An 18,857-nucleotide genomic window follows, 5' to 3' on the forward strand; every position below is an offset into this window, starting at 1 on the left:
GAGTGCTGCATCAGATGACCTGGCCTCCACAATCTCCCGACCTCAACCCAATTGAGATGGTTTGGGATGGACCTCAGAGTGAAGGAAAAGCAGTCAACAAGTGCTCAATATATGTGGGAACTCCTTCAAGACTGTTGGAAAAGCATTCCAGGTGAAGCTGGTTAAGATAAAATATATTTAGATTTGTTTCACACTTTTTTGGTTACTACATGATTCCACTTGTGTTCATAGCTTTGATGTTTTTATTTTACTTTTATTTAACTAGGCAAGTCAGTTTTAAGAACATATTCTTATTTTCAATGACAGCCTAGGAACAGTGGGTTAACTGCCTTTGTGCAGGGGCAGAATGACATATTTTTACCTTGTCAGCTCAGCGATTTGATCTTGCAACCTTTCGGTTACTAGTCCAACACTCTAACCACTAGGTTACCTGACGCCATTATTCTATAATGTAGAAAATAGTCAAAATAAAAGCCCTTGCATGAGTAGGTGTGTTCAAACTTTCTGGTACTCTATGCTTCATTAAGATTGGATTTTTTTGCATTTATAGCAATGGTTTTCAACTGTACTGCAGGGATGGAATGTAAGTTGCAGAAAATTAAAATTGTGGTGGATGCTACAGAGAGGTATTTGGGTGTACGAGACTTAACGTCAGAAGAGTTACAGGGTGTATTAAGTGGTGGTGACCTGTCCTTTCAGGCTGTTGGCCTGAGGTAGGCCTAGATAGATTTAAATAGTGGAGTAGGGTGGTGAGTGTAGGGTTAGATGGTAGGGTATTTGGTGATTTGTTTTTATTTTGTATTTACAAGCAAAGTATAAGGGAGTCATACTCCAGTCTAGTAGGTGGCGGTAATGCAACATTTATTAGATGCCAACTGCCGTTAAACCTCGTCGAAGAAGAACAAGAAGTTTAGCCTTTTCCGGGGTCGTGCGGAATTTACCTCATGGTTCAATAGAACTGTGAAAACGTTTTTATTTATCCCGTTTGAACAACGATGTGAGTATAGATAACCAGACGAGGAAAAATAATTAGTTCCATTACTCCGGTCGTTGTTTATGATTTCATTTACAGGCCTTATTAGCACAGTAACGTTAATAACTTGCATTCAAGTGTAAATGTTCTCTTAAAACTACCTAACTTAGCTGCGATATCTTGTTAGATTTCGTTAGCTTAACCCAAGCTGAAACTTTGACAGAGCAGTATTTTTTGCAGACTTCCAAACGGAATGTGTATATTATATTTGAGAAAATAGTGTATTATTTTGTGCATTACTGTTCAACTATCTAATACTTAAATGTTGACACCTGAGACTGAAGACCTGCCAAATGCAGTGTAATATAGCTAGCTGGCTAGCTAACATGTTCATTTCTTTGGAAGTAAATGGCAGAAACTGCTCAGGAAAAGAGCCGTGGACTGAAGTTTGCAGGGCAATAGCTACTGCGTCATGGCTGGGAACAAGGTAAAGTTAATGTTAGATTTTCAGAAATGTATTTAGTAATAGTATAGTCAATTAATGATGGACATTCTGTTAGCTAATGAACATCGATTACAGCCAGCAGTTTCTCAAATCAAAGTTTATTTGTGACGTGCACCGAATACAACAGTAGACCTTACAGTGAAATGCTTACTTACAGGCTCTAACCAACAGTGCAATTTCTAAGTTAAAAAAAGGTATTGGGTGAACAATAGGTAAGTAAAGAAATAAAAACAACAGTGAAAAATAACAGTAACAAGGCTACTATATCAAGTGTAACGTTATACATATGACAGCTTGAACTTGCTTGTAAAGTACATTAGTAGGCAGGGCAAACCCGTTTTCCAGATTTCTGGAATATCATCAAAATAAATCCATCACAGCACGTTTTTTGGACTCATTCAGCAGTTGTTACCAGATTTTAAGTACAATACCATTGGAATTGAATGTTGAAAGTTCAATTTATATTCCTAAAACTTGTGTTAAATGGTGCTGGCTAAATTGGATAAATAGCCCAATGTCAAAACAGTTTTAAAGTGTCATAATAAATACCCAATATGCAGAAACAGTTTGATATCTTGAAAACCTAAACATAAAATGTACTATCATATATGTGCAACAATTTACTTGTATTTCATATTACTTGATATTTTTACATCACTGGTTAGAGAACATCCTGTAGAAGACAGTGGGCTACATTGGGGTGATGCATTTTGATATGGGGGTTGCCAAAACAGAAAAAGAAACCCAACACTTATTTGTCAATCACTCCTATCGAAAACCACATGGAATAATGTGTACATCACTGGTTAGAGGACAATTTGTAGAAGACTGCTAGCTACATTAGAGGACGTTTCTTTTTTTGCTGAGTTTATTATGGGTTGAAAATGCAAGCTTGTAAGGTAGTAACAAAATGGCAACATTAGGGAAATTAGTGCAATATTCAATATGGCAAAATAATTAAACATGTCAATTTAAGATGATTGTGTATGTTGCCCACTCAAACTATTGCAACAATGACATCTATTTTTCACTAATTTAATGATTTAGTGTAAAAAAAAAAAATGCTCTCAAACACAATTTAACCGTGCGTTCTAGACTAGAGCCTCTTTGTCTGTGCAGTAGCCTGAATGTTTGATGTCACTACTAGTAGTAGTTGCCAGTTGTATCTAATTCTGTGTTATGAATGGTAACTAGATCTAATGTTCTTAGTCTACCACTAATAGAAGACCCCTCACTGTTCACAGGTAAAGGTCTTGGTCGGCAGGAGAATGGTATATGTGAGGCTGTCATAGTGAATGTGGCAAGGGAGGGATGGGACATTGTCAAGGGGAGCAGTTCACCTTCCATTGGTGGGACCATGTCTTCAACAAAGCATCTTCTAGCCTGGAAGTGGAATCTGGTGAGTTACGTCCTCAGAAGGGGTGTGTGAAATGAGAGTATTTAACCACGCATACACACATTCACCCACTTGCATTGGGCATAGGCTACATCTCCACCTTTCTGTTCCAGAATGGTGTGCAGGTGAAGAAGTTGGTTGAGGAGGAAGGAATGATCTCCAACAAGCAGCCAACAAAAGCTGGGAAGAGAAACTTTATGGATGCTTTGTGAAGGTACAGATAAACAAATCCAACTGGAACACACTTCCATATCTGTGCCAATGTGCTCTCTTGATAGTACAGAAAGATACTGCACTTAGGTTAATGATATGGACTGGAACGGTTGTATTTCTCTTCCTCCTAGTCTGCCACCCTCCTGGCAGGACTGGCGCAGCCAGAGTAGAAGTCGTCCAGTACAGATGACAGCAGCAGCTCTGACGATGAGGACCAGAGACTGGAACTCTCCAGCACCACCAAGTAAGAACCTCACTGCCCAATACCATCCACCACCATACAGGGATTGATATCAGTTTGTGAAGGTTATTTGTTTATGTCAATGTGAAGATTAACAACAGTGGTTTTATGTACTCACAGGTTTAAATAATACATGCTATTTCCCTCTCCCTTTGACGCTGACCTGGTGAAGGCTTGTGGAGGAGGCACCGCTCACAAGTAAGTATTTTGCTTGTCACCAATAAGTTTGTAATAAACATAAACAAATCCCATGAATGTGTGTTCTATCTTGGTGCATGCTGTTGGTGGAGGGCTTGAACCTGGTCTTGCATGTCTTAATAAGGAAGCTGAACATTGTTTGTCCCTATTCCTGTTCGCCACAGAGGAGCCAGACACGGCCTTACCATGAGTGCCAAGCTAGCCAGACTGGAGCAGCAGGAGCAAGAGTTCATGGCAAAGTATGGCAAGAAAAACCAACTAGCGGCTGCAACACCAGATAGCGTCACCACCATTACCCGGCCAGCTGCCCAGATCCCTGAGGGTGAACTGACGGATGAGACCCAGGGGGGAAAAAAGAGGAAGAATCACTGAGGATACCCGTGAGAATGTGGCTGAAGAGAATGCCGATTCTGCTGTCGTCTCCAGAAGTACCAACATGGAAATAAAGGTGAAAAAGAAGGATAGTTCAAAGGAGTGGGGAGGTGGCGGCGGTTCCTGTAGAGGAAGAACTAACGTCTGTGGAAGATAATACAGCAGACAATGCTCAGCCAACCCAGAGGAAGGTGTTGGAAGAGGGCGAGAACTGTCATCTAAATGGAGGTGTGTGAAACTGCTGTCATTTCTATAGAGAGTGAAGCCGGAGGAGGCGGTGAAGAGGCTTCAGAGGGAGAAGGTGCCACTCAGCAACAGACTGACTCACACTACTACCAAGAAGAAGTCCTCCAAGAACAGAGGTGGCTGAGGAGATGAAACACTGATAGAGAAACCAACCACTCGGAAACTGTGGCAGATTCCCCTCCAAAAGAAAAAGAAACGGGATGGAGCAATAGAGGAAGTGAGAACGGTGGAGGAGGAACCTAAAATAAAAGGTAAAAAGAAAAAAATGCAGAGGACAAGCAGACAGTAGAGGACAGGTTGCATGATGTATCGTCCTCCATACCTCTAAAAAATAGAAGACCGCTAAACAACAGGAACCAGATTGATGAGGACTAGTTGGAGAGGAAACAGGTCAGGGATTTGGGTCGGCGCTCTAATACGTCTCATAGACACATGAAACCATCTAATGAAATGAAGTCTATTTTTAATTAACGCTCAATGGCCATTATTGCAACACCATGCAAAAAGGATGTTTTGTTTCTTGTCAACATTTTTATTTGTATGGAAAGATTCAGCTACAGACTCTAAGAAAATATATATTTCAGCGTCAACTGGTGTTTTTGTACTTGTCTGGTGGTCTTGTATTGATAATATTCTTAACATGGCTGTTTTAAACAATGTGATATCAACATCAGATATGAGGTTGCTACATATGAGCACAGTAATGCATTTTATTTGCTCAATTAACTTTCCTTACTACTCTCTGATGAGGTACATTTACATGAAGTGACAAAGCTGCTAATTTAGAAGTATTGCATCGTTTATAAAACAATTATTAAAATGAAAAACGGAACCTATGAAAGCCCTACACAAGTGTTCTATTTAAATGTTTTATACACTGCTATACAATAGATATTTTGACTGTGAACATGGCTCAATTTACCCTGACCATATTAATGCTTTACTCTCACAGATCCATCGGTTTCTCTGGCCACACGATGCAGCATTCCAATTAGCCAAAGGTGCATTGTTTGGGTTAGTTAAAGCACAATCGCGACCCCATACAGGTTGAATCTTCCAAAACCTGTGAAAAGTAATCCTACAATGAATGAAAAAACATAACCCCCAAAAATAATGACTTAAGGCTGGATTCAATGTATCGCGGAAGAGCCACGTTAAGATTTAAAGGTAATGATTTCCAATTGGGCCGGCATGCAGCGTTTACCGTGAATGCAGTCTGCGAACGTGGGAACATTGATTTAAAATTTTGCGAATCTTTTTTGCGAACCGATTGAATCCAACCCTTAGTGAAGAATTGTTTTAGGCAACATGCTTCTTTGGAATGTTCTTACCCATCAGTCAGATTCTGATTACGTCCATCAACCCAAAGCCATTGACCGTCTTCTGCAATGTCAGTCAGGCCGATCCAGTACCCATGATCTTCATCATAGTAGGCTTGAGTGTTGTTGAGAATGAATTCCTGAATGAGAAATTAAGGAAACCAAAAGTAGATCAAAATAAATATAGGATACATTTAACAGTAATCCACAGTTTTGTGACGCAGTGTGACAGTGTCTAAACGTTATGGATAAATGCATCTTATCGGGTCCAAATGAAAGAGAATACTGTATGAAAGTACTTCCTGTTGTCAGTCCCCTATTTCTTTTGAATGGGCTTCAAGCTTATAGAATCAAATTCGTGAAAAGGCGGTCATACACTGAGTGTACACAACATTAGAAACACGTGCTCTTTCCATGACAGACTGACCAGGTGAAAGCTATGATCCCTTATTGATGTCACTTGTTAAATACACTTTAATCATTGTAGATCAAGATGAGGAGAGACAGGTTAAAGAAGGATTTTAAGCCTAGAGACATTTGAGACATGGACTGTGTGCCATTCAGAGGGTGAATGGGCAAGATCTTTTGAAGTGCCTTTGAATGGGGTATGGTAGTAGGTGCCAGGTGTACCAGTTTGTGTTTCAAGAACTCTGCTGTTTTTTTTAATACTCAACAGTTTCCTGTGTTTATCAAGAATATTCCACCACCCAAAGGACATCTAGCCAAACTGACAACTGTGGGAAGCATTGTCCACATGGGGCCAGCATCCCTGTTGAACGCTTTCACCTTGTAGAGTCCACTTTCTGACAAATTGAGGCTGTTCTGAGGGCAAAATGGGGTGCCAATTAATATTTGGAAGGTGTTCCTAATGTTTTGTACACTTAGTGTATTAGATATATATTAAATATATATACACAATTCTATTCATGTATTGATTAGCTCAAACCCGATTCCTTTTATCAAAATATTTGATGCTCAAGAAGTACGACACATTGCCAAAAGTGAGAAAAGTCTTATTTGAAGCACATTCTTAGCCTACAAAATGAGACAACAGGAAGTACCACTTTCATACCATATAACAAGGAGCACAGTTGTAGCAGTGTTAATGAACTTCATGTTATGAGGGTGTTTCCATGAACATACAGGAGCTATATATCACATTTTAATATGGTTCCTACTTTTTGTACATTTGTATTGCTTGAGTAACCCTTTAAAGGCTGTGTGAATCTCCCTTAAAGCATTTACCTATAGCAGTGTCCTACCTGTTCCTCTTGACTGCCTATGTCAACCAAATCGGCATTGTTGTTTTTGCAGTGCTGTCTGCTTCCTTGCCAGGTCCTCCAAAGGTGACCAAAGGGGACTTTAATGTGCAGAAACAGGTAACAACTGGATTGGAACAGCACCCAGCCAACTTGACAAGGTTTGCACTCTCTATCTGTGCAACATGAAACATGCAAAGTAATATAACAATATTAATATATACCATTTAGCAGATGCTTTTGTCCAAAGCGACTTAGTCATGCGTGCATACATTTGTTCTACGAGTGGTCCTGGGAATCAAACCCACTATCCTGGCATTGCAAGTCCCATGCTCTATCAACTGGGCAACAGAGGACCACTACGACCAGCTACATAGTGTTTTTGACATTTAAAGTAACAAAGTATCACTGTGACATACATTCTAGACCATCAGCATATGAAACAATTCAAATGAATGAGGAGATATTAACAAGGATGGAAACTTTACCTTTGGTGTTGGCATCTTCATGTGGGCAGTAGTTATCAACTGGGAAATTCTTCAACTGAAATATGACCCCAAGAGTCCAGTTGAGCCCATCCCTGTCTCTTGACAAGTTCATCCTCTCTGCCTTCAATTGCTGGTTTTCAGTAGAAACATTGATGTAATCGCTCTGCAAAATGTGATTGGCTACACTCAGCTTGCAGTAGAGATTCATTAGGTCCTGATTGGCTGCCAGTAGGGATATATGCTCATCTGTTAGCTGCTCCAGTTCCCTCACCAAATTTGTGTTGTGCTCTGAGAGGGCAGTGCTGACTGTGGAGAGAAGGACATGCTTACTCAACCTGCACCTCTCCAAATTCCATATTATTGTGTCTTTATGATCCACATACTCACAGTAGACACAGAAAGGTAAAATGGCTGACACCAACAGGACACAAAGAACCCCCAAACACACTGCCACTCCTCCAAAGCTTTGAGAGTGGGGAGCAGGGCCCTCCTCCACTAGGAATAGCAAAAATAGGAGTGCATTATAGCTACATTTTAATATGCTTCATTAGTGAATTTGACAGTATGCTATTATTCGAAGGAGTCAAATAATTGAACAATAAATGGTGGATATTGAGCTCTTATGCTGTGGCAGGACCAGGTTGACTGGGTGCACTCCACCTAGCCTTTACTTCAACATATGTCATATGTTCTTCCTTTTCCTCTTTTTTTTCGTGGGAGAGGGAGATTATTCATTCGTTTTTACACAGAGGTACTTGATTAAACCTTAATTTACAATTCATTTGGTATCAATGTTCTCCAACACAGAATTGGTAAAACATTCAAATAATCTGGAATAAATAGCTGCCATAACTGGCTTGCTTGCTTTAAGCATCCATCAACTTGAACATTTAAAAACATGGCGATTTAAATAAAACCGTTTTAGGACTAGGTCTGGCAGTGAGAATGAGCTGAATTGGTAGAAATGCACTATAAGAGAGTAAGATAGATGAAGAGAGAAAGAAATGCTCTGACTCACCTTTTGGTGAAGACATGTTTTAAAACCACTGTAGAGTAATGCAGCTCTTCTGGCATCCTTCGGATACAAATAAACCCATAATCAACGGTGTCTGAAATACATGTGCGACTACTGTTAAAAAGCATTCCTTACTCCAGGACTTTTCAACAGGAAAATAAAGAAAAATAGTTCTCTATCTGCATTGATCTGTTTCGTTTAAAGCAAACAGGCTTATGTTTCGTCATTGGATGCCTTCATAAGCGCCTTTTCTTTATTTTTCAGTTTATTTAAAGGTAGTTATTTACCTGTTGAAGTGTCCTGGGGTGAGGAAGGCTTTTTGGGACTTTCAAGTCCCTCAGTCGAGCACCTGATTCCCTTTTTTGTTCAAGCTGGTCTGAAGCGTGTTTGGGTACGCTTTATTTTTACAAGTGTGACTACTGTTGTTATTATCTTCAATAGGATCTGTATAAGTACTTCTGGTTGACTCTGGTCTGCATGAATTACTCACAGATAATCTCCACCCAGCCGGCTCTCTCTCACTGTAGCAATTGAGCCTGGGGATGAGGTTACTTCACAAACAGACATTTCACTGTACAGATTCACACATCTGACTCAAATGTATGTTTACGTGTCATGATGGTAACGTTGCTGTGTGGTACTCAATATGGAAAGCTCTATAGCTGTGGGAAACAGAAATACGATTGTCTTTCATTCCTCTCTTGTTTTAGGGTGAGCATATCTCTGAAGACTTGCCATACCCTCCTTATACCCTCCAGTCACTGATTGATTCTTAAAAAAATAAGTAGACCGAGCCACATTGACTGGTTACAAGTTCAAGGAAATTCCCTGACTTGCTAAGATGTCAGAAAACAGTTTTCCAATTTGTCTGTAATAGATATTAAGTTATTTCCCATATGAATGCAGTAGATCTTCAGTACACTATTGAGCCAACCCTAGGAGGTTGAATGGAAGCGGGGTTGCCACTGTACAATATGGACGTGGGGCTGTTGCAATGTTGAATACTGTCACCAGAGGGTAGTATTGAGGTCAAAATGGATCTGAGAAAATAGCTATGCCATTTGTTTTTTAAAAATAAACATGGACACTACTATGCTCATATCTAGCAACCTTTTATCTGATGTAACATTGTTTAAAACATCCATGTTGAGAATATTAACAATACAGGACCCCCGTACAAGAAGCAGTATATAATCACCAGTTGATGCACACAAAATTATTTCTAATATCCATTCCACTAAAAAGTATATTGTTGAAAGTCTGTTGACAGGAAACAAAACATGGTTTTGCAATGTCAGATTCAAATATACTGTGTTTCATATGTCTATGAGATGAAGTGAACATTGGAGCTCTGACCACAAGCTCCTAAATGCCTGATCTCTTTGCCTCTCCAAGAATCTTAGGCAAGTCCTCATCAATCTTGCTCCATATTATTTATTTTTTAGAGGTATGGACTCATTGTGTTACCTGTCCTCTGTCTGCTTGTCCTCTTTGCATGTTTAGTTTTTACCTTTTATTTTAGGTTCTCCCTTCATCTCGCTCTCCTCTATTGCTGCATCCAATTTCTTTTTCTTTTTTGGAGGGGAGTCCACCGCAGTTTCTGATTGGTTGCTTTCTCTACGTTAGTGTGTTCTATTTCCGCTGAATCCTCTTTGTTCTTGGACGACTTCTTATTTTTGATATTAGTGTCTGAGTCAGTCACTTAGAGAAATTCATGATTTAATTGACATTACTGTTTTGTAGAAGACTGTCTCTGCATATACATTTGCAATTATTTAATTAAATATGTACACAATGGTTTTAGTTTATCTGATAAAGATTTTGAGACTTTTGTGTAAAACATTAACTAATCTTATCAAATTCATCTTATTGGATAATTGATGGCCTGAATAAAGGATTGGACCCCATCTTTTGCTCAATGAGCTTTCCTTACTACTCTCTGTGATGTGACACATTTGCATGATGCTTAAAGAGGAATCAATTTTGGACTTAAATGAATATGTACCCATTGATTCTTAAAGAATATAACTTATAAATGCCTCATGAGCTTCGTTCAACTGTGATTCTTCATCAGAACCAAAATTATAAGCTTGTTTTCCTCCAATGTTTGTAATCAAAATACATGTAAACAAACACTATATAGCCCCATAACATGGTTAAAACTATAATTTTGATATCATGGATGGTCAGTCATTGCATCCATGGCTCTTTCTATGAATTTGACAGTGGTTACATTTCTCCAGAACAGGGGCGGGGATGTACTTTGTTATTGTTTCAACTCCTGATTGCTGCTTTAAATAAAGATTTAATCAAGTGCCTAAAGCTGCTGATTTAGAAGTATTGTATGGTTTATAAAACAGTGATTTCATTAACTTCCATTCCATGTATTAAACTTGTACTTCATATGCTAAGTAAGATCTTTCAAAATCGAAAGAAGACAATCTTGGAAGACAAGTCCTGCTTTGCTTTGTAAACTGAATATGATATGATTTCTGATCTATGAAAGGCCAAAACAAATGTTATTCTAAAACACTACAAACATAATACAATAAGACAATAGAAGAACATACATTTATTGTCAAAGTGAAATTATTGACATTAAAGAAAATATGCCTGATTTATATGAAAGGTCAAAACGGAACATTATTTTTTAAACTTCTCTATAGCTGCATTACAACAGATCCTTGATTGTTGACATATCAAAAACATACAAACAGAACCGGATTGGGGTCAATTCAAATTGAAGTCAGCTAATGAAGGTTTTCCATTGTAAACGTTTAATTAAAATCACTTCCTGAATTGAGTGAATTCGAATTGACCCCAACAGACAGATGCAGGGGTCCTTAAGTTAGAAGAATAAAACTCAATGTAATTCTCAAGTGGAGATGCAATAATATATGAGTTCAGTATGTGAGAATACCTCTTGAAACAGTGTCCCTGCATTTTAATTTGACCATATTAAGGCTCTACTCTCACAGATCCAACGGTTCTCCATGCTACACGATTCAGCATTCCAATTAGCCAAAGATGCCTTATTTGGGACAGTTAACACACAATTACCCCCAGTTTGTTTATTCCAAAACCTGTGAAAAGAGAACACCACCATGAATGAAAAGAAATGACTTGAGTCAAATAATGATTTAACAATGCTTCTTTGTTGTGTTTACATTGAGTGAAACGTCCTTACCCATCAGTCTGTTGACTTCCATTAACCCAGAGCCATTGGCTGACATGAGCTATGTCAGTCAAACCGATCCAGTATCCATGATGCATATCAAAGTAGAATTGAGTGTGGTTATGAATGAATTCCTGAATGTGAAATGAATGAAACCACAAGTAGTTAAAAAAATGTTTTTATATGGTAATCCACAGTTTCAGGAGAGAGTGTCTAAATGTTTTGAATAAATGTATCTAATCAGGTCCAAGTGAGCGAGAATAACAAACGGCACAACAGGTAGCAGCAGTATAATGACCTTTGTGCTTTTGTCTTTCAGCAACAACTGGTTTACCTTGAGCTCATATCTATATAATCACACATTATAATATAGATCCCATTTCACTTTTTGGAGATCCACTTTAAATGTGAAATTAATCTGTCCCTCAAAACTCTAGTCTGTAGCATTGTCCCACCTGTTCCTTTTGACTTCCTATGACAAGCAAATCCGAATTATTTTGTTTGCAATTCTCTCTGCTTTGTTGCCAGGTCTTCCAGGGACTGGAAGGGTATAAAATCTGGTAACAACTAGATTGGAACAACAGCCACCCACTTCGACAAGGGTTACACTTTCTCTCTGCAACAATGAAGAATTACAGGTAATAATTATTAGTTGGTAATTATTAGGTAATTATACTACATACGTATTATCAATATTACAGAGTAAGATAGAAAGTGTAAAGTTTGTATTTAGTGTACACTAAGGGTGTCAAACTCATTCCGTGGAGGGCCGAGTGTCTGCAGGTTTTTAGTTTTGTCCTTCAATTAAGACCTAGACAACCAGGTGAGGGGAGTTCCTTACTAATTAGTGACCTTAAATCATCAATCAAGTTCAAGGGTGGAGCGAAAACCCACAAACACTTGGCCCTCCGTGGGATGAGTTTGACACGTGGTGTACACTATAATGAAAACAAGGCCAACAGGAAGGGGTCTTACCTCCTACGGCATCTTTTGGTGAACAATATTGATTGACTGGAAAATCTTCAAACTGATATATGAAACTAAGATTCCATTTCAGTCTATCCCTCTCTCTTGACAATGCTTCTTTCTCAGCCGCTAAATGTTGGTTTGCAGTGCTTACATTGCTATAATCACTTCGCAAAATGTGAATGGCTGTACTCAGATTGCTGTTGAGGTTCGTAAGGTCCTGATTGGCCGCCAGTAGGAATGCATGCGCATCTGTTAGTTGCTCCAGTTCCCTCACTAATTTTGTGTTGTGCTCTGACAGAGCAGTGCTGACTATGGAGAGAGAAGAACATGTTTACTCTATGATGTCATCCTGCACCCCTCCACAATCCATATTATGTTATGATCCACATACTCACAGTACACATAGAGGCCTATAATGGCTGAAACCAAGAGGACACAAAGAACACCCAAACACACTGCCACTCCTCGAAGGGGCTGAGAGTGGAGAGCAGGCCTCTCATCCACTAGGAATAGCAAAAATAAGATTCATGTTATTATAGCCATATTGTTAGCATAAGTGTATACATTTAATGGTAAGCGTTATTCCATAATTTAATGAAATCTAATAATTGAACAATAAATGGTGGATAATTTGAGGAAATGTATCTACATTTTGCTATTTACTATTTCTTATTTTATTCAAGCGGATAAGGTACTCGCATAGGCAGTGACGTAATTCCTCTATGCCAAATTGCCGTTCAGACGGTGTTAAAGCGATAAAACATGTAATTGTTGGAGGCAACCCGGATATCTAGAGAGACTAATTGCACAATAACGCAGATCTTCCGCAAATCTGTATCTCTGAAATGTACCTGCTGTGGCAGGATTCCGTTGAGTGACTGCACTTCCCTTAACCTTTACTTCAGCATATACTGTTTCTTCCTCTTTTTTCTCTGTGGGGAAGAGAAAGGGGACACGTACATATTCAATATTATTTACCCATTTGTTCCTACATTTTTCCCAGACATGCCAATATGCAAATCTTATGCCATTAGTAAACCTAACATGTAATCCGTATTGCTTTTTTACATTTTTATAAAGATTTAAAAGTATGTAAAAAACGTATGTTATATTCTCTGGCAATTGTGACCAATGTGAACATACAGTGCTCTGCCTATAATACAATTAACAAACATTTACCCCCATCCCCCATCCCTCAGCCCAATATCTTTATACCTCAGTCTACTTACCCATACACTTAAACCCGAATAACCCAAACAACCCAGCCCTGTTACCCCATACCCTAATCCTAACACCCACATGCCAATACCCTAATATTGAAACAATCAAGTACTGATACATCCATATCCTACCCTTAAATGTCTTATTTGTTACTCATAGACCCCCGTTTCTTTGTCAAAACTCCTCGTCCCTGTTGCTTTCCTATTCTTCAAAGTAGCCACCCTATGCCTTGATGACAGTTTTGCACACTCTTGGCATTCTCTCAACCAGCTTCATGAGGTAGTCACCTGGGTCCGGATTCACAAAATCTTAAGAAAAAATGTATTATTAACTTAAAGAAAGTTAAGCAAAGTTGCTATTCCTCAAAAAGATTATTGGAAAGGTTATTGCACTATTTCTTATGTTTGTCCTTAAGCAAAAAGTTTACAAGAAATTAGATTCTTTAAAATATTGGATTTGTTCTTAATTCCAATATAGCTAAACCCTTGTCTTAAACTCTGGGCAGTGAGAGAATAAGCAATTGAACATGTTTAATCTACTCAAACGTCAAATGAACGTTTCAGTATAGATTATTTTAAACCAAAGTACATATTTTAGAACAGTAATCTCAGTAGGAAATATGCTAACATGATTGTCATTGCTAGCTAGATAGCTAGCTCAATTGGTTGCCTAGCAACAGACAACAGAACAAACATAAGAAGATTCGTAAGAAGATATATGAGGAGTTCGTAAGAAAATCATTAAAGGGGAATGGAAACACTATGATTAAGAATGCCATCGAACTGTAATTGTAAATCGCCATATTGGCATTGTTGCATCACTGGCAGGAGAGAGCATTTTGGAATTCCCCAAAATGTCTGAATTTACAGAGTAGCTCCAAGTCTGAGAATGAGTTTATTACAGAGAATGACATAATTGTTAGTTAGGGAGCCAATAAACCTACTGAAGCCGTTCATGTTTGAGCCGATCGTTGCCCCAGATCAAAGAGTTTGTTCTCGTAGCAGTAACAACACAGATATGCCGCCTGAAACACCTCAGCTAGAGGGCAAACACAAACTGGTGTGAGTGGGGATGCTGCCAGGTAATGGCTAGAGTAGGAGTGTGTGGTAGCGATACAGCACAATAACCCAGCGGATGGTGGCTGTATTATGCAGTCAGAAGTTCCTGTCAGTCTGTCTGGATGGCAATGTATTTATTGAACGTGTTACTAATCCATATGAAGGACTTCCTGGCAGAAGAGGTTACTCGACCAGTCAGCAGCTGATATGCCAGTTAAATAATTGGTAAAATGTTGCTTGATTATAAATTGCTTAAGGCAATATCAGTAGTGGGTAGGTGTTCAGTATTTTATAATGATGTTTATCATCAGCTCTGTTTGCCAAGTTGGTAACACATTTACCTTTAGATTAGACGACAGGAGTTCGAATCGCAGACAGCATCATGATTCATGAAATGTCATTCTAACCAATAATGGGGCGTGCTCATTGTAAATACATTGTGATTTAGTTTCAGTATCAGACTAACATTTCTTATAATTTTGTTTACAGAGCATACAGGCTGGCTTATCTCCAGTTCACCCTATCGGCACAAGGGAGAATTGGACGAGGTGTATGGCGTCTCATCCCTGCGTGTGCCGTTTCCTCCAAAACACCATGCCCAAACCGGACACGCACATGCACAAATTGATTTGGTCCCGCACACCAAACGCGATCACAACACACAGGTTGAAATATCAAAACAAACTCTGAACCAATTATGTTAATTTGGGGGCAGGTTGAAAAGCATTAAACATTTATGGCAATTTAGCTAGCTAGCTTGTAGTTCCTAGCTAATTTGTCCTATTAAGCTAGCTTGCTGTTGCTAGTTGTGTTGTGACAAGGTAGGGGGGGTATACAGAAGATAGCCCAATTTGGTAAAAGACCAAGTCCATATTATGGCAAGAATAGCTCAAATAGGCAAAGAGAAACGACAGTCCATCAAGAGCCAGAGTTCATTAGAGTTACCAGCCTCAGAAATCGGCATTTAACTGCACCTCAGATTGCATCCCAAATAAATGCTTCACAGAGTTCAAGTAACAGACACATCTCAACATCAACTGTTCAGAGGAGAATGCGTGAATCAGGCCTTCATGGTCGAATTGCTGCAAAGAAACCACTTCTAAAGGACACCAATATTAAGAAGAGACTTGCTTGAGCCAAAAAACACGAGCAACGGACATTAGACAGGTGGAAATCTGTCCTTTGGACTGATTGGTCAAAATTTGAGATTTTTGGTTCCAACCGCCATAGCTTTGTGAGAGACAGAGTAGGTGAACAGATGATCTCCGCATGTGTGGTTCCCATCGTGAAGCATGGAAGAGGAGATGTGATGGTGTGGGGGTGCTTTGCTGGTGACACTGTCTGTGACTTATTTAGAATTCAAGGCACAATTAACCAGCATGGCTATCACAGCATTCTGCAGCGTACGCCATCCCATCTGGTTTGCGCTTAGTGGGACAATAATACATTTTTCAAAAGGACAATGACCCAAAACACACCTCCAGGCTGTGTAAGGACTATTTCACCAAGGAGAGTGAAGGAGTGCTGCATCAGATGACCTGGCCTCCACAATCCCCCGATCTCAACCCAATTGAGATGGTTTGGGGACCTCAGAGTGAAGGAAAAGCAGCCAACAAGTGCTCAGCATATGTGGGAACTCCTTCAAGACTGTTGGAAAAGCATTCCTCATGAATCTGGTTAAGATAATGCCAAGAGTGTGCAAAGCTGTCATCAAGGTGAAGGGTGGCTACTTTGAAGAATATTAAATATAAAATATATTTGGATTTGTTTAACACTTTTTTGGTTACTTTACTACATGATTCCATATGTGTTATTTCATAGTTTCACTACTTCACTATTACGCTGCAATGTAGAAAATAGTAAAAAAAAAAAATTATGAGTATGTGTGTCCAAACTTTTGACCGGGACTGTACTGTACTGTTTATAAATTAGAGACACTGTATTAATTAATTAACCTCAAGTATCATGGATTCAATGTATTGAAAATTAAGGCACATGTGCTACATGACAAAAAGTGTATGGACACAACTCATTCCAAAGTCATGGGCATTAATATGGAGTTGCTCCCCCTTTTGCTGTAATAACAGCCTCCACTCTTCTGGGAAGGCTTTAATCTAGATGTTGGAACATTGCTGCGGGGACTTACTTCCATTCAGCCACAAGAGCATTAGTGAGGCTGGGCACTGATGTTGGGCGATTAGGCCTGGCTCTCAGTCGGCGTCCCAATTCATTCCAAAGGTGTTCGATGAGTTGAGTTGAGGTCAGGGCTCTGTGCAGGCCAGTCAAGTTCTTCCACACCGATCTCGACAAACCATTTCTGTATGGACTTGCTTTGTGCATGGGGGCATTGTCATGCAAAAACAGGAAAGGACCTTCCCTAAAAGGTTGCCACAAAGTTGGAAGCACAGAATCGTCTAAAATGTCATTGTATGCCCTAGTGTTAAGATTTCCCTTCACTGGAACTAAGGGGCCTAATCCGAACCATGAAAAACGTCCCCAGACCATTATTCCTCCTCCACCAAACTTTACAGTTGGCATTGGTGCAGGTAGCGTTCTCCTGGCATCCGCCAAACCCAGAATCGTCCATCGGACCGCCAGATGGTGAAGCGTGATTCATCACTCCAGAGAACGAGTTTCCACTGCTCAAGAGTCCAATAGCACCAAGCTTTACTCCACTGCAGCCTACGCTTGGCATTGCACATGGTGATCTTAGGCTTGTGTGCGCTGCTCGGCCATGGAAACCCATTTCATGAAGCTCCCGACGAACAGTTCTTGTGCTGACGTTGCTTCCAGAGGTAATTTGGAACTCGGTAGTGAGTGTTGCAACCGAGAACAGGCGATATTTACGTGTTATGCACTTCATCACTAGGTGGTTCCGTTCTGTGAGCTTGTGTGGCCTACCACTTCGCGGCTGAGCTGTTGTTGCTCCTCATTGTTTCCACTTCACAAAAACAGGACTTAATTGACCGGGGCAGCTCTAGCAGGACAGAAATTTGACAAACTGACTTGTTGGTAAGGTGGCATCCTATGACGGTGCCATGTTGAAAGTCACTGAGCTCTTCAGTAACTACATTCTACTGCCAATGTTTGTTTGTGGAGATTGCATAACTGTGTGCTCAATTTTATACACCTGTCAGCAACGGGTGTGGCTGAAATAGCCGAATTGTCACGCCCTGACCTTGGAGATCCTTTTTATGTCTATTTTGGTTTGGTCAGGGCGTGAGTTGGGGTGGACATTCTATGTCTTGCATTCTATGTAAATTTTTCTATGCTTTCTATTTCTTTGTGTTTGGCCGTGTGTTGTTCTCAATCAGAGGCAGCTGTCTATCGTTGTCTCTGATTGAGAACCATACTTAGGTAGCCTTTTTCCACCTGTGTGTTGTGGGTAGTTGTTTTCTGTTTTGTGTTGTTTCACCTGACAGGACTGTTTCGTTTCTTACATTCTCTTTTTTATTTTTGTTTCGTGTTCTGTTATAATAAATTAACATTGACACTTACCACGCTGCGTTTTTGTCCGATTTTTCCTGTTCATCAGACGAAGAAGATCGTTACACAAATCCACTAATTTGAAAGAGTGTCCACATACTTTGGTATATATAGTGTTTGTAAACTAGACCGTTTAAACAATATATTTACAGAGAAATGTTTTATTTATTTCAACAACGTATTTGTTTTTAAAGGTGTTGAATACAGACTTCTGGTGCCAAGTTTGTCTGTAAAAGTACATCTTGGAGAAATATGCTTGTGGCCTTGTGACCATTTCTGAGAAATCAAATGAAACTTCTCTAAATAATATGAAAATGTATAATATTGAAACACTGATTATAAATCCAAACTTTAACTTCTCCAGAGCCTGTAAAGTACAAAAAATATATTCTTGCTATTGTGACCCATGAGATGAAATGGGTTAAGAATGTAATTTGTACTTGATTAAAACATAATGACAGAGTAGATTTGCCATCACAAAGACAAAAGAAACATGAACATGATTCAGCGTACTGTAGCAGCCATATCTGGCTCACTTGATTTAAGGACCCTTTAATTGTAATATTCACAAACAACTGTGATTGTTATAGTCTTCAGTCTGGAATTGACATTTTTGAAACTGATAGAAATGAAATAAAAGTGAGTGACATTGATGAAGAGATGAGAAAGAAAGGCCAAGACTCACCTTTCAGCAAAGAAATGATGGGATTCTTGAAAACCACT

The 18,857-nt window shown here is 39.3% G+C and overlaps 2 protein-coding genes and 1 pseudogene across 2 annotated transcripts; 1 reads left to right on the forward strand and 2 right to left on the reverse strand.

Annotated features, from left to right (window-relative positions):
• Window positions 1–902: 902 nt before the first annotated feature.
• Window positions 903–4,734, forward strand: LOC129857527 (G patch domain-containing protein 4-like; annotated as a pseudogene).
• A 737-nt stretch (window positions 4,735–5,471) lies between these two features.
• Window positions 5,472–8,284, reverse strand: LOC129858586 (CD209 antigen-like protein B). The gene is made up of 4 exons (XM_055927914.1): window positions 8,229–8,284; window positions 7,178–7,737; window positions 6,726–6,898; window positions 5,472–5,603 (listed from the first exon to the last, which is right to left on the reverse strand). The coding sequence occupies exons 1-4, from the start codon at window positions 8,282–8,284 to the stop codon at window positions 5,472–5,474; spliced, it is 921 nt and encodes a 306-aa protein (XP_055783889.1).
• A 2,406-nt stretch (window positions 8,285–10,690) lies between these two features.
• LOC129858587 (CD209 antigen-like protein C) lies at window positions 10,691–13,602 on the reverse strand. The gene is made up of 7 exons (XM_055927915.1): window positions 13,599–13,602; window positions 13,221–13,301; window positions 12,765–12,881; window positions 12,376–12,678; window positions 11,856–12,016; window positions 11,413–11,534; window positions 10,691–11,308 (listed from the first exon to the last, which is right to left on the reverse strand). Exons 1-7 carry the CDS (start codon window positions 13,600–13,602, stop codon window positions 11,170–11,172), a joined length of 927 nt encoding a protein of 308 aa, XP_055783890.1. The 3' UTR covers window positions 10,691–11,169.
• Window positions 13,603–18,857: the final 5,255 nt, after the last annotated feature.

This window comes from Salvelinus fontinalis, chromosome 6, assembly GCF_029448725.1.
Source record: "Salvelinus fontinalis isolate EN_2023a chromosome 6, ASM2944872v1, whole genome shotgun sequence".
In the NCBI taxonomy this organism is placed as follows: Eukaryota; Metazoa; Chordata; class Actinopteri; order Salmoniformes; family Salmonidae; genus Salvelinus; species Salvelinus fontinalis.

Excerpts from the sequence above, each read along its gene's own strand:
- LOC129858586 (XM_055927914.1), bottom strand. The coding sequence starts at position 8,284 with ATGCCAGAAGAGCTGCATTACTCTACAGTGGTTTTAAAACATGTCTTC. Across the intron at positions 7,738-8,228 it reads AAACATGTCTTCACCAAAAG|CTATAATGCACTCCTATTTT; the intron begins GTGAGTCAGAGC and ends ATTAAAATGTAG. Across the intron at positions 6,899-7,177 it reads CCTTGTTAATATCTCCTCAT|ATAGAGAGTGCAAACCTTGT; the intron begins TCATTTGAATTG and ends CATGTTGCACAG.
- LOC129858587 (XM_055927915.1), bottom strand. Across the intron at positions 12,882-13,220 it reads ACGGAATCCTGCCACAGCAG|TATTCCTAGTGGATGAGAGG; the intron begins GTACATTTCAGA and ends TCTTATTTTTGC. Across the intron at positions 12,679-12,764 it reads TATAGGCCTCTATGTGTACT|TCAGCACTGCTCTGTCAGAG; the intron begins GTGAGTATGTGG and ends CTCTCTCCATAG.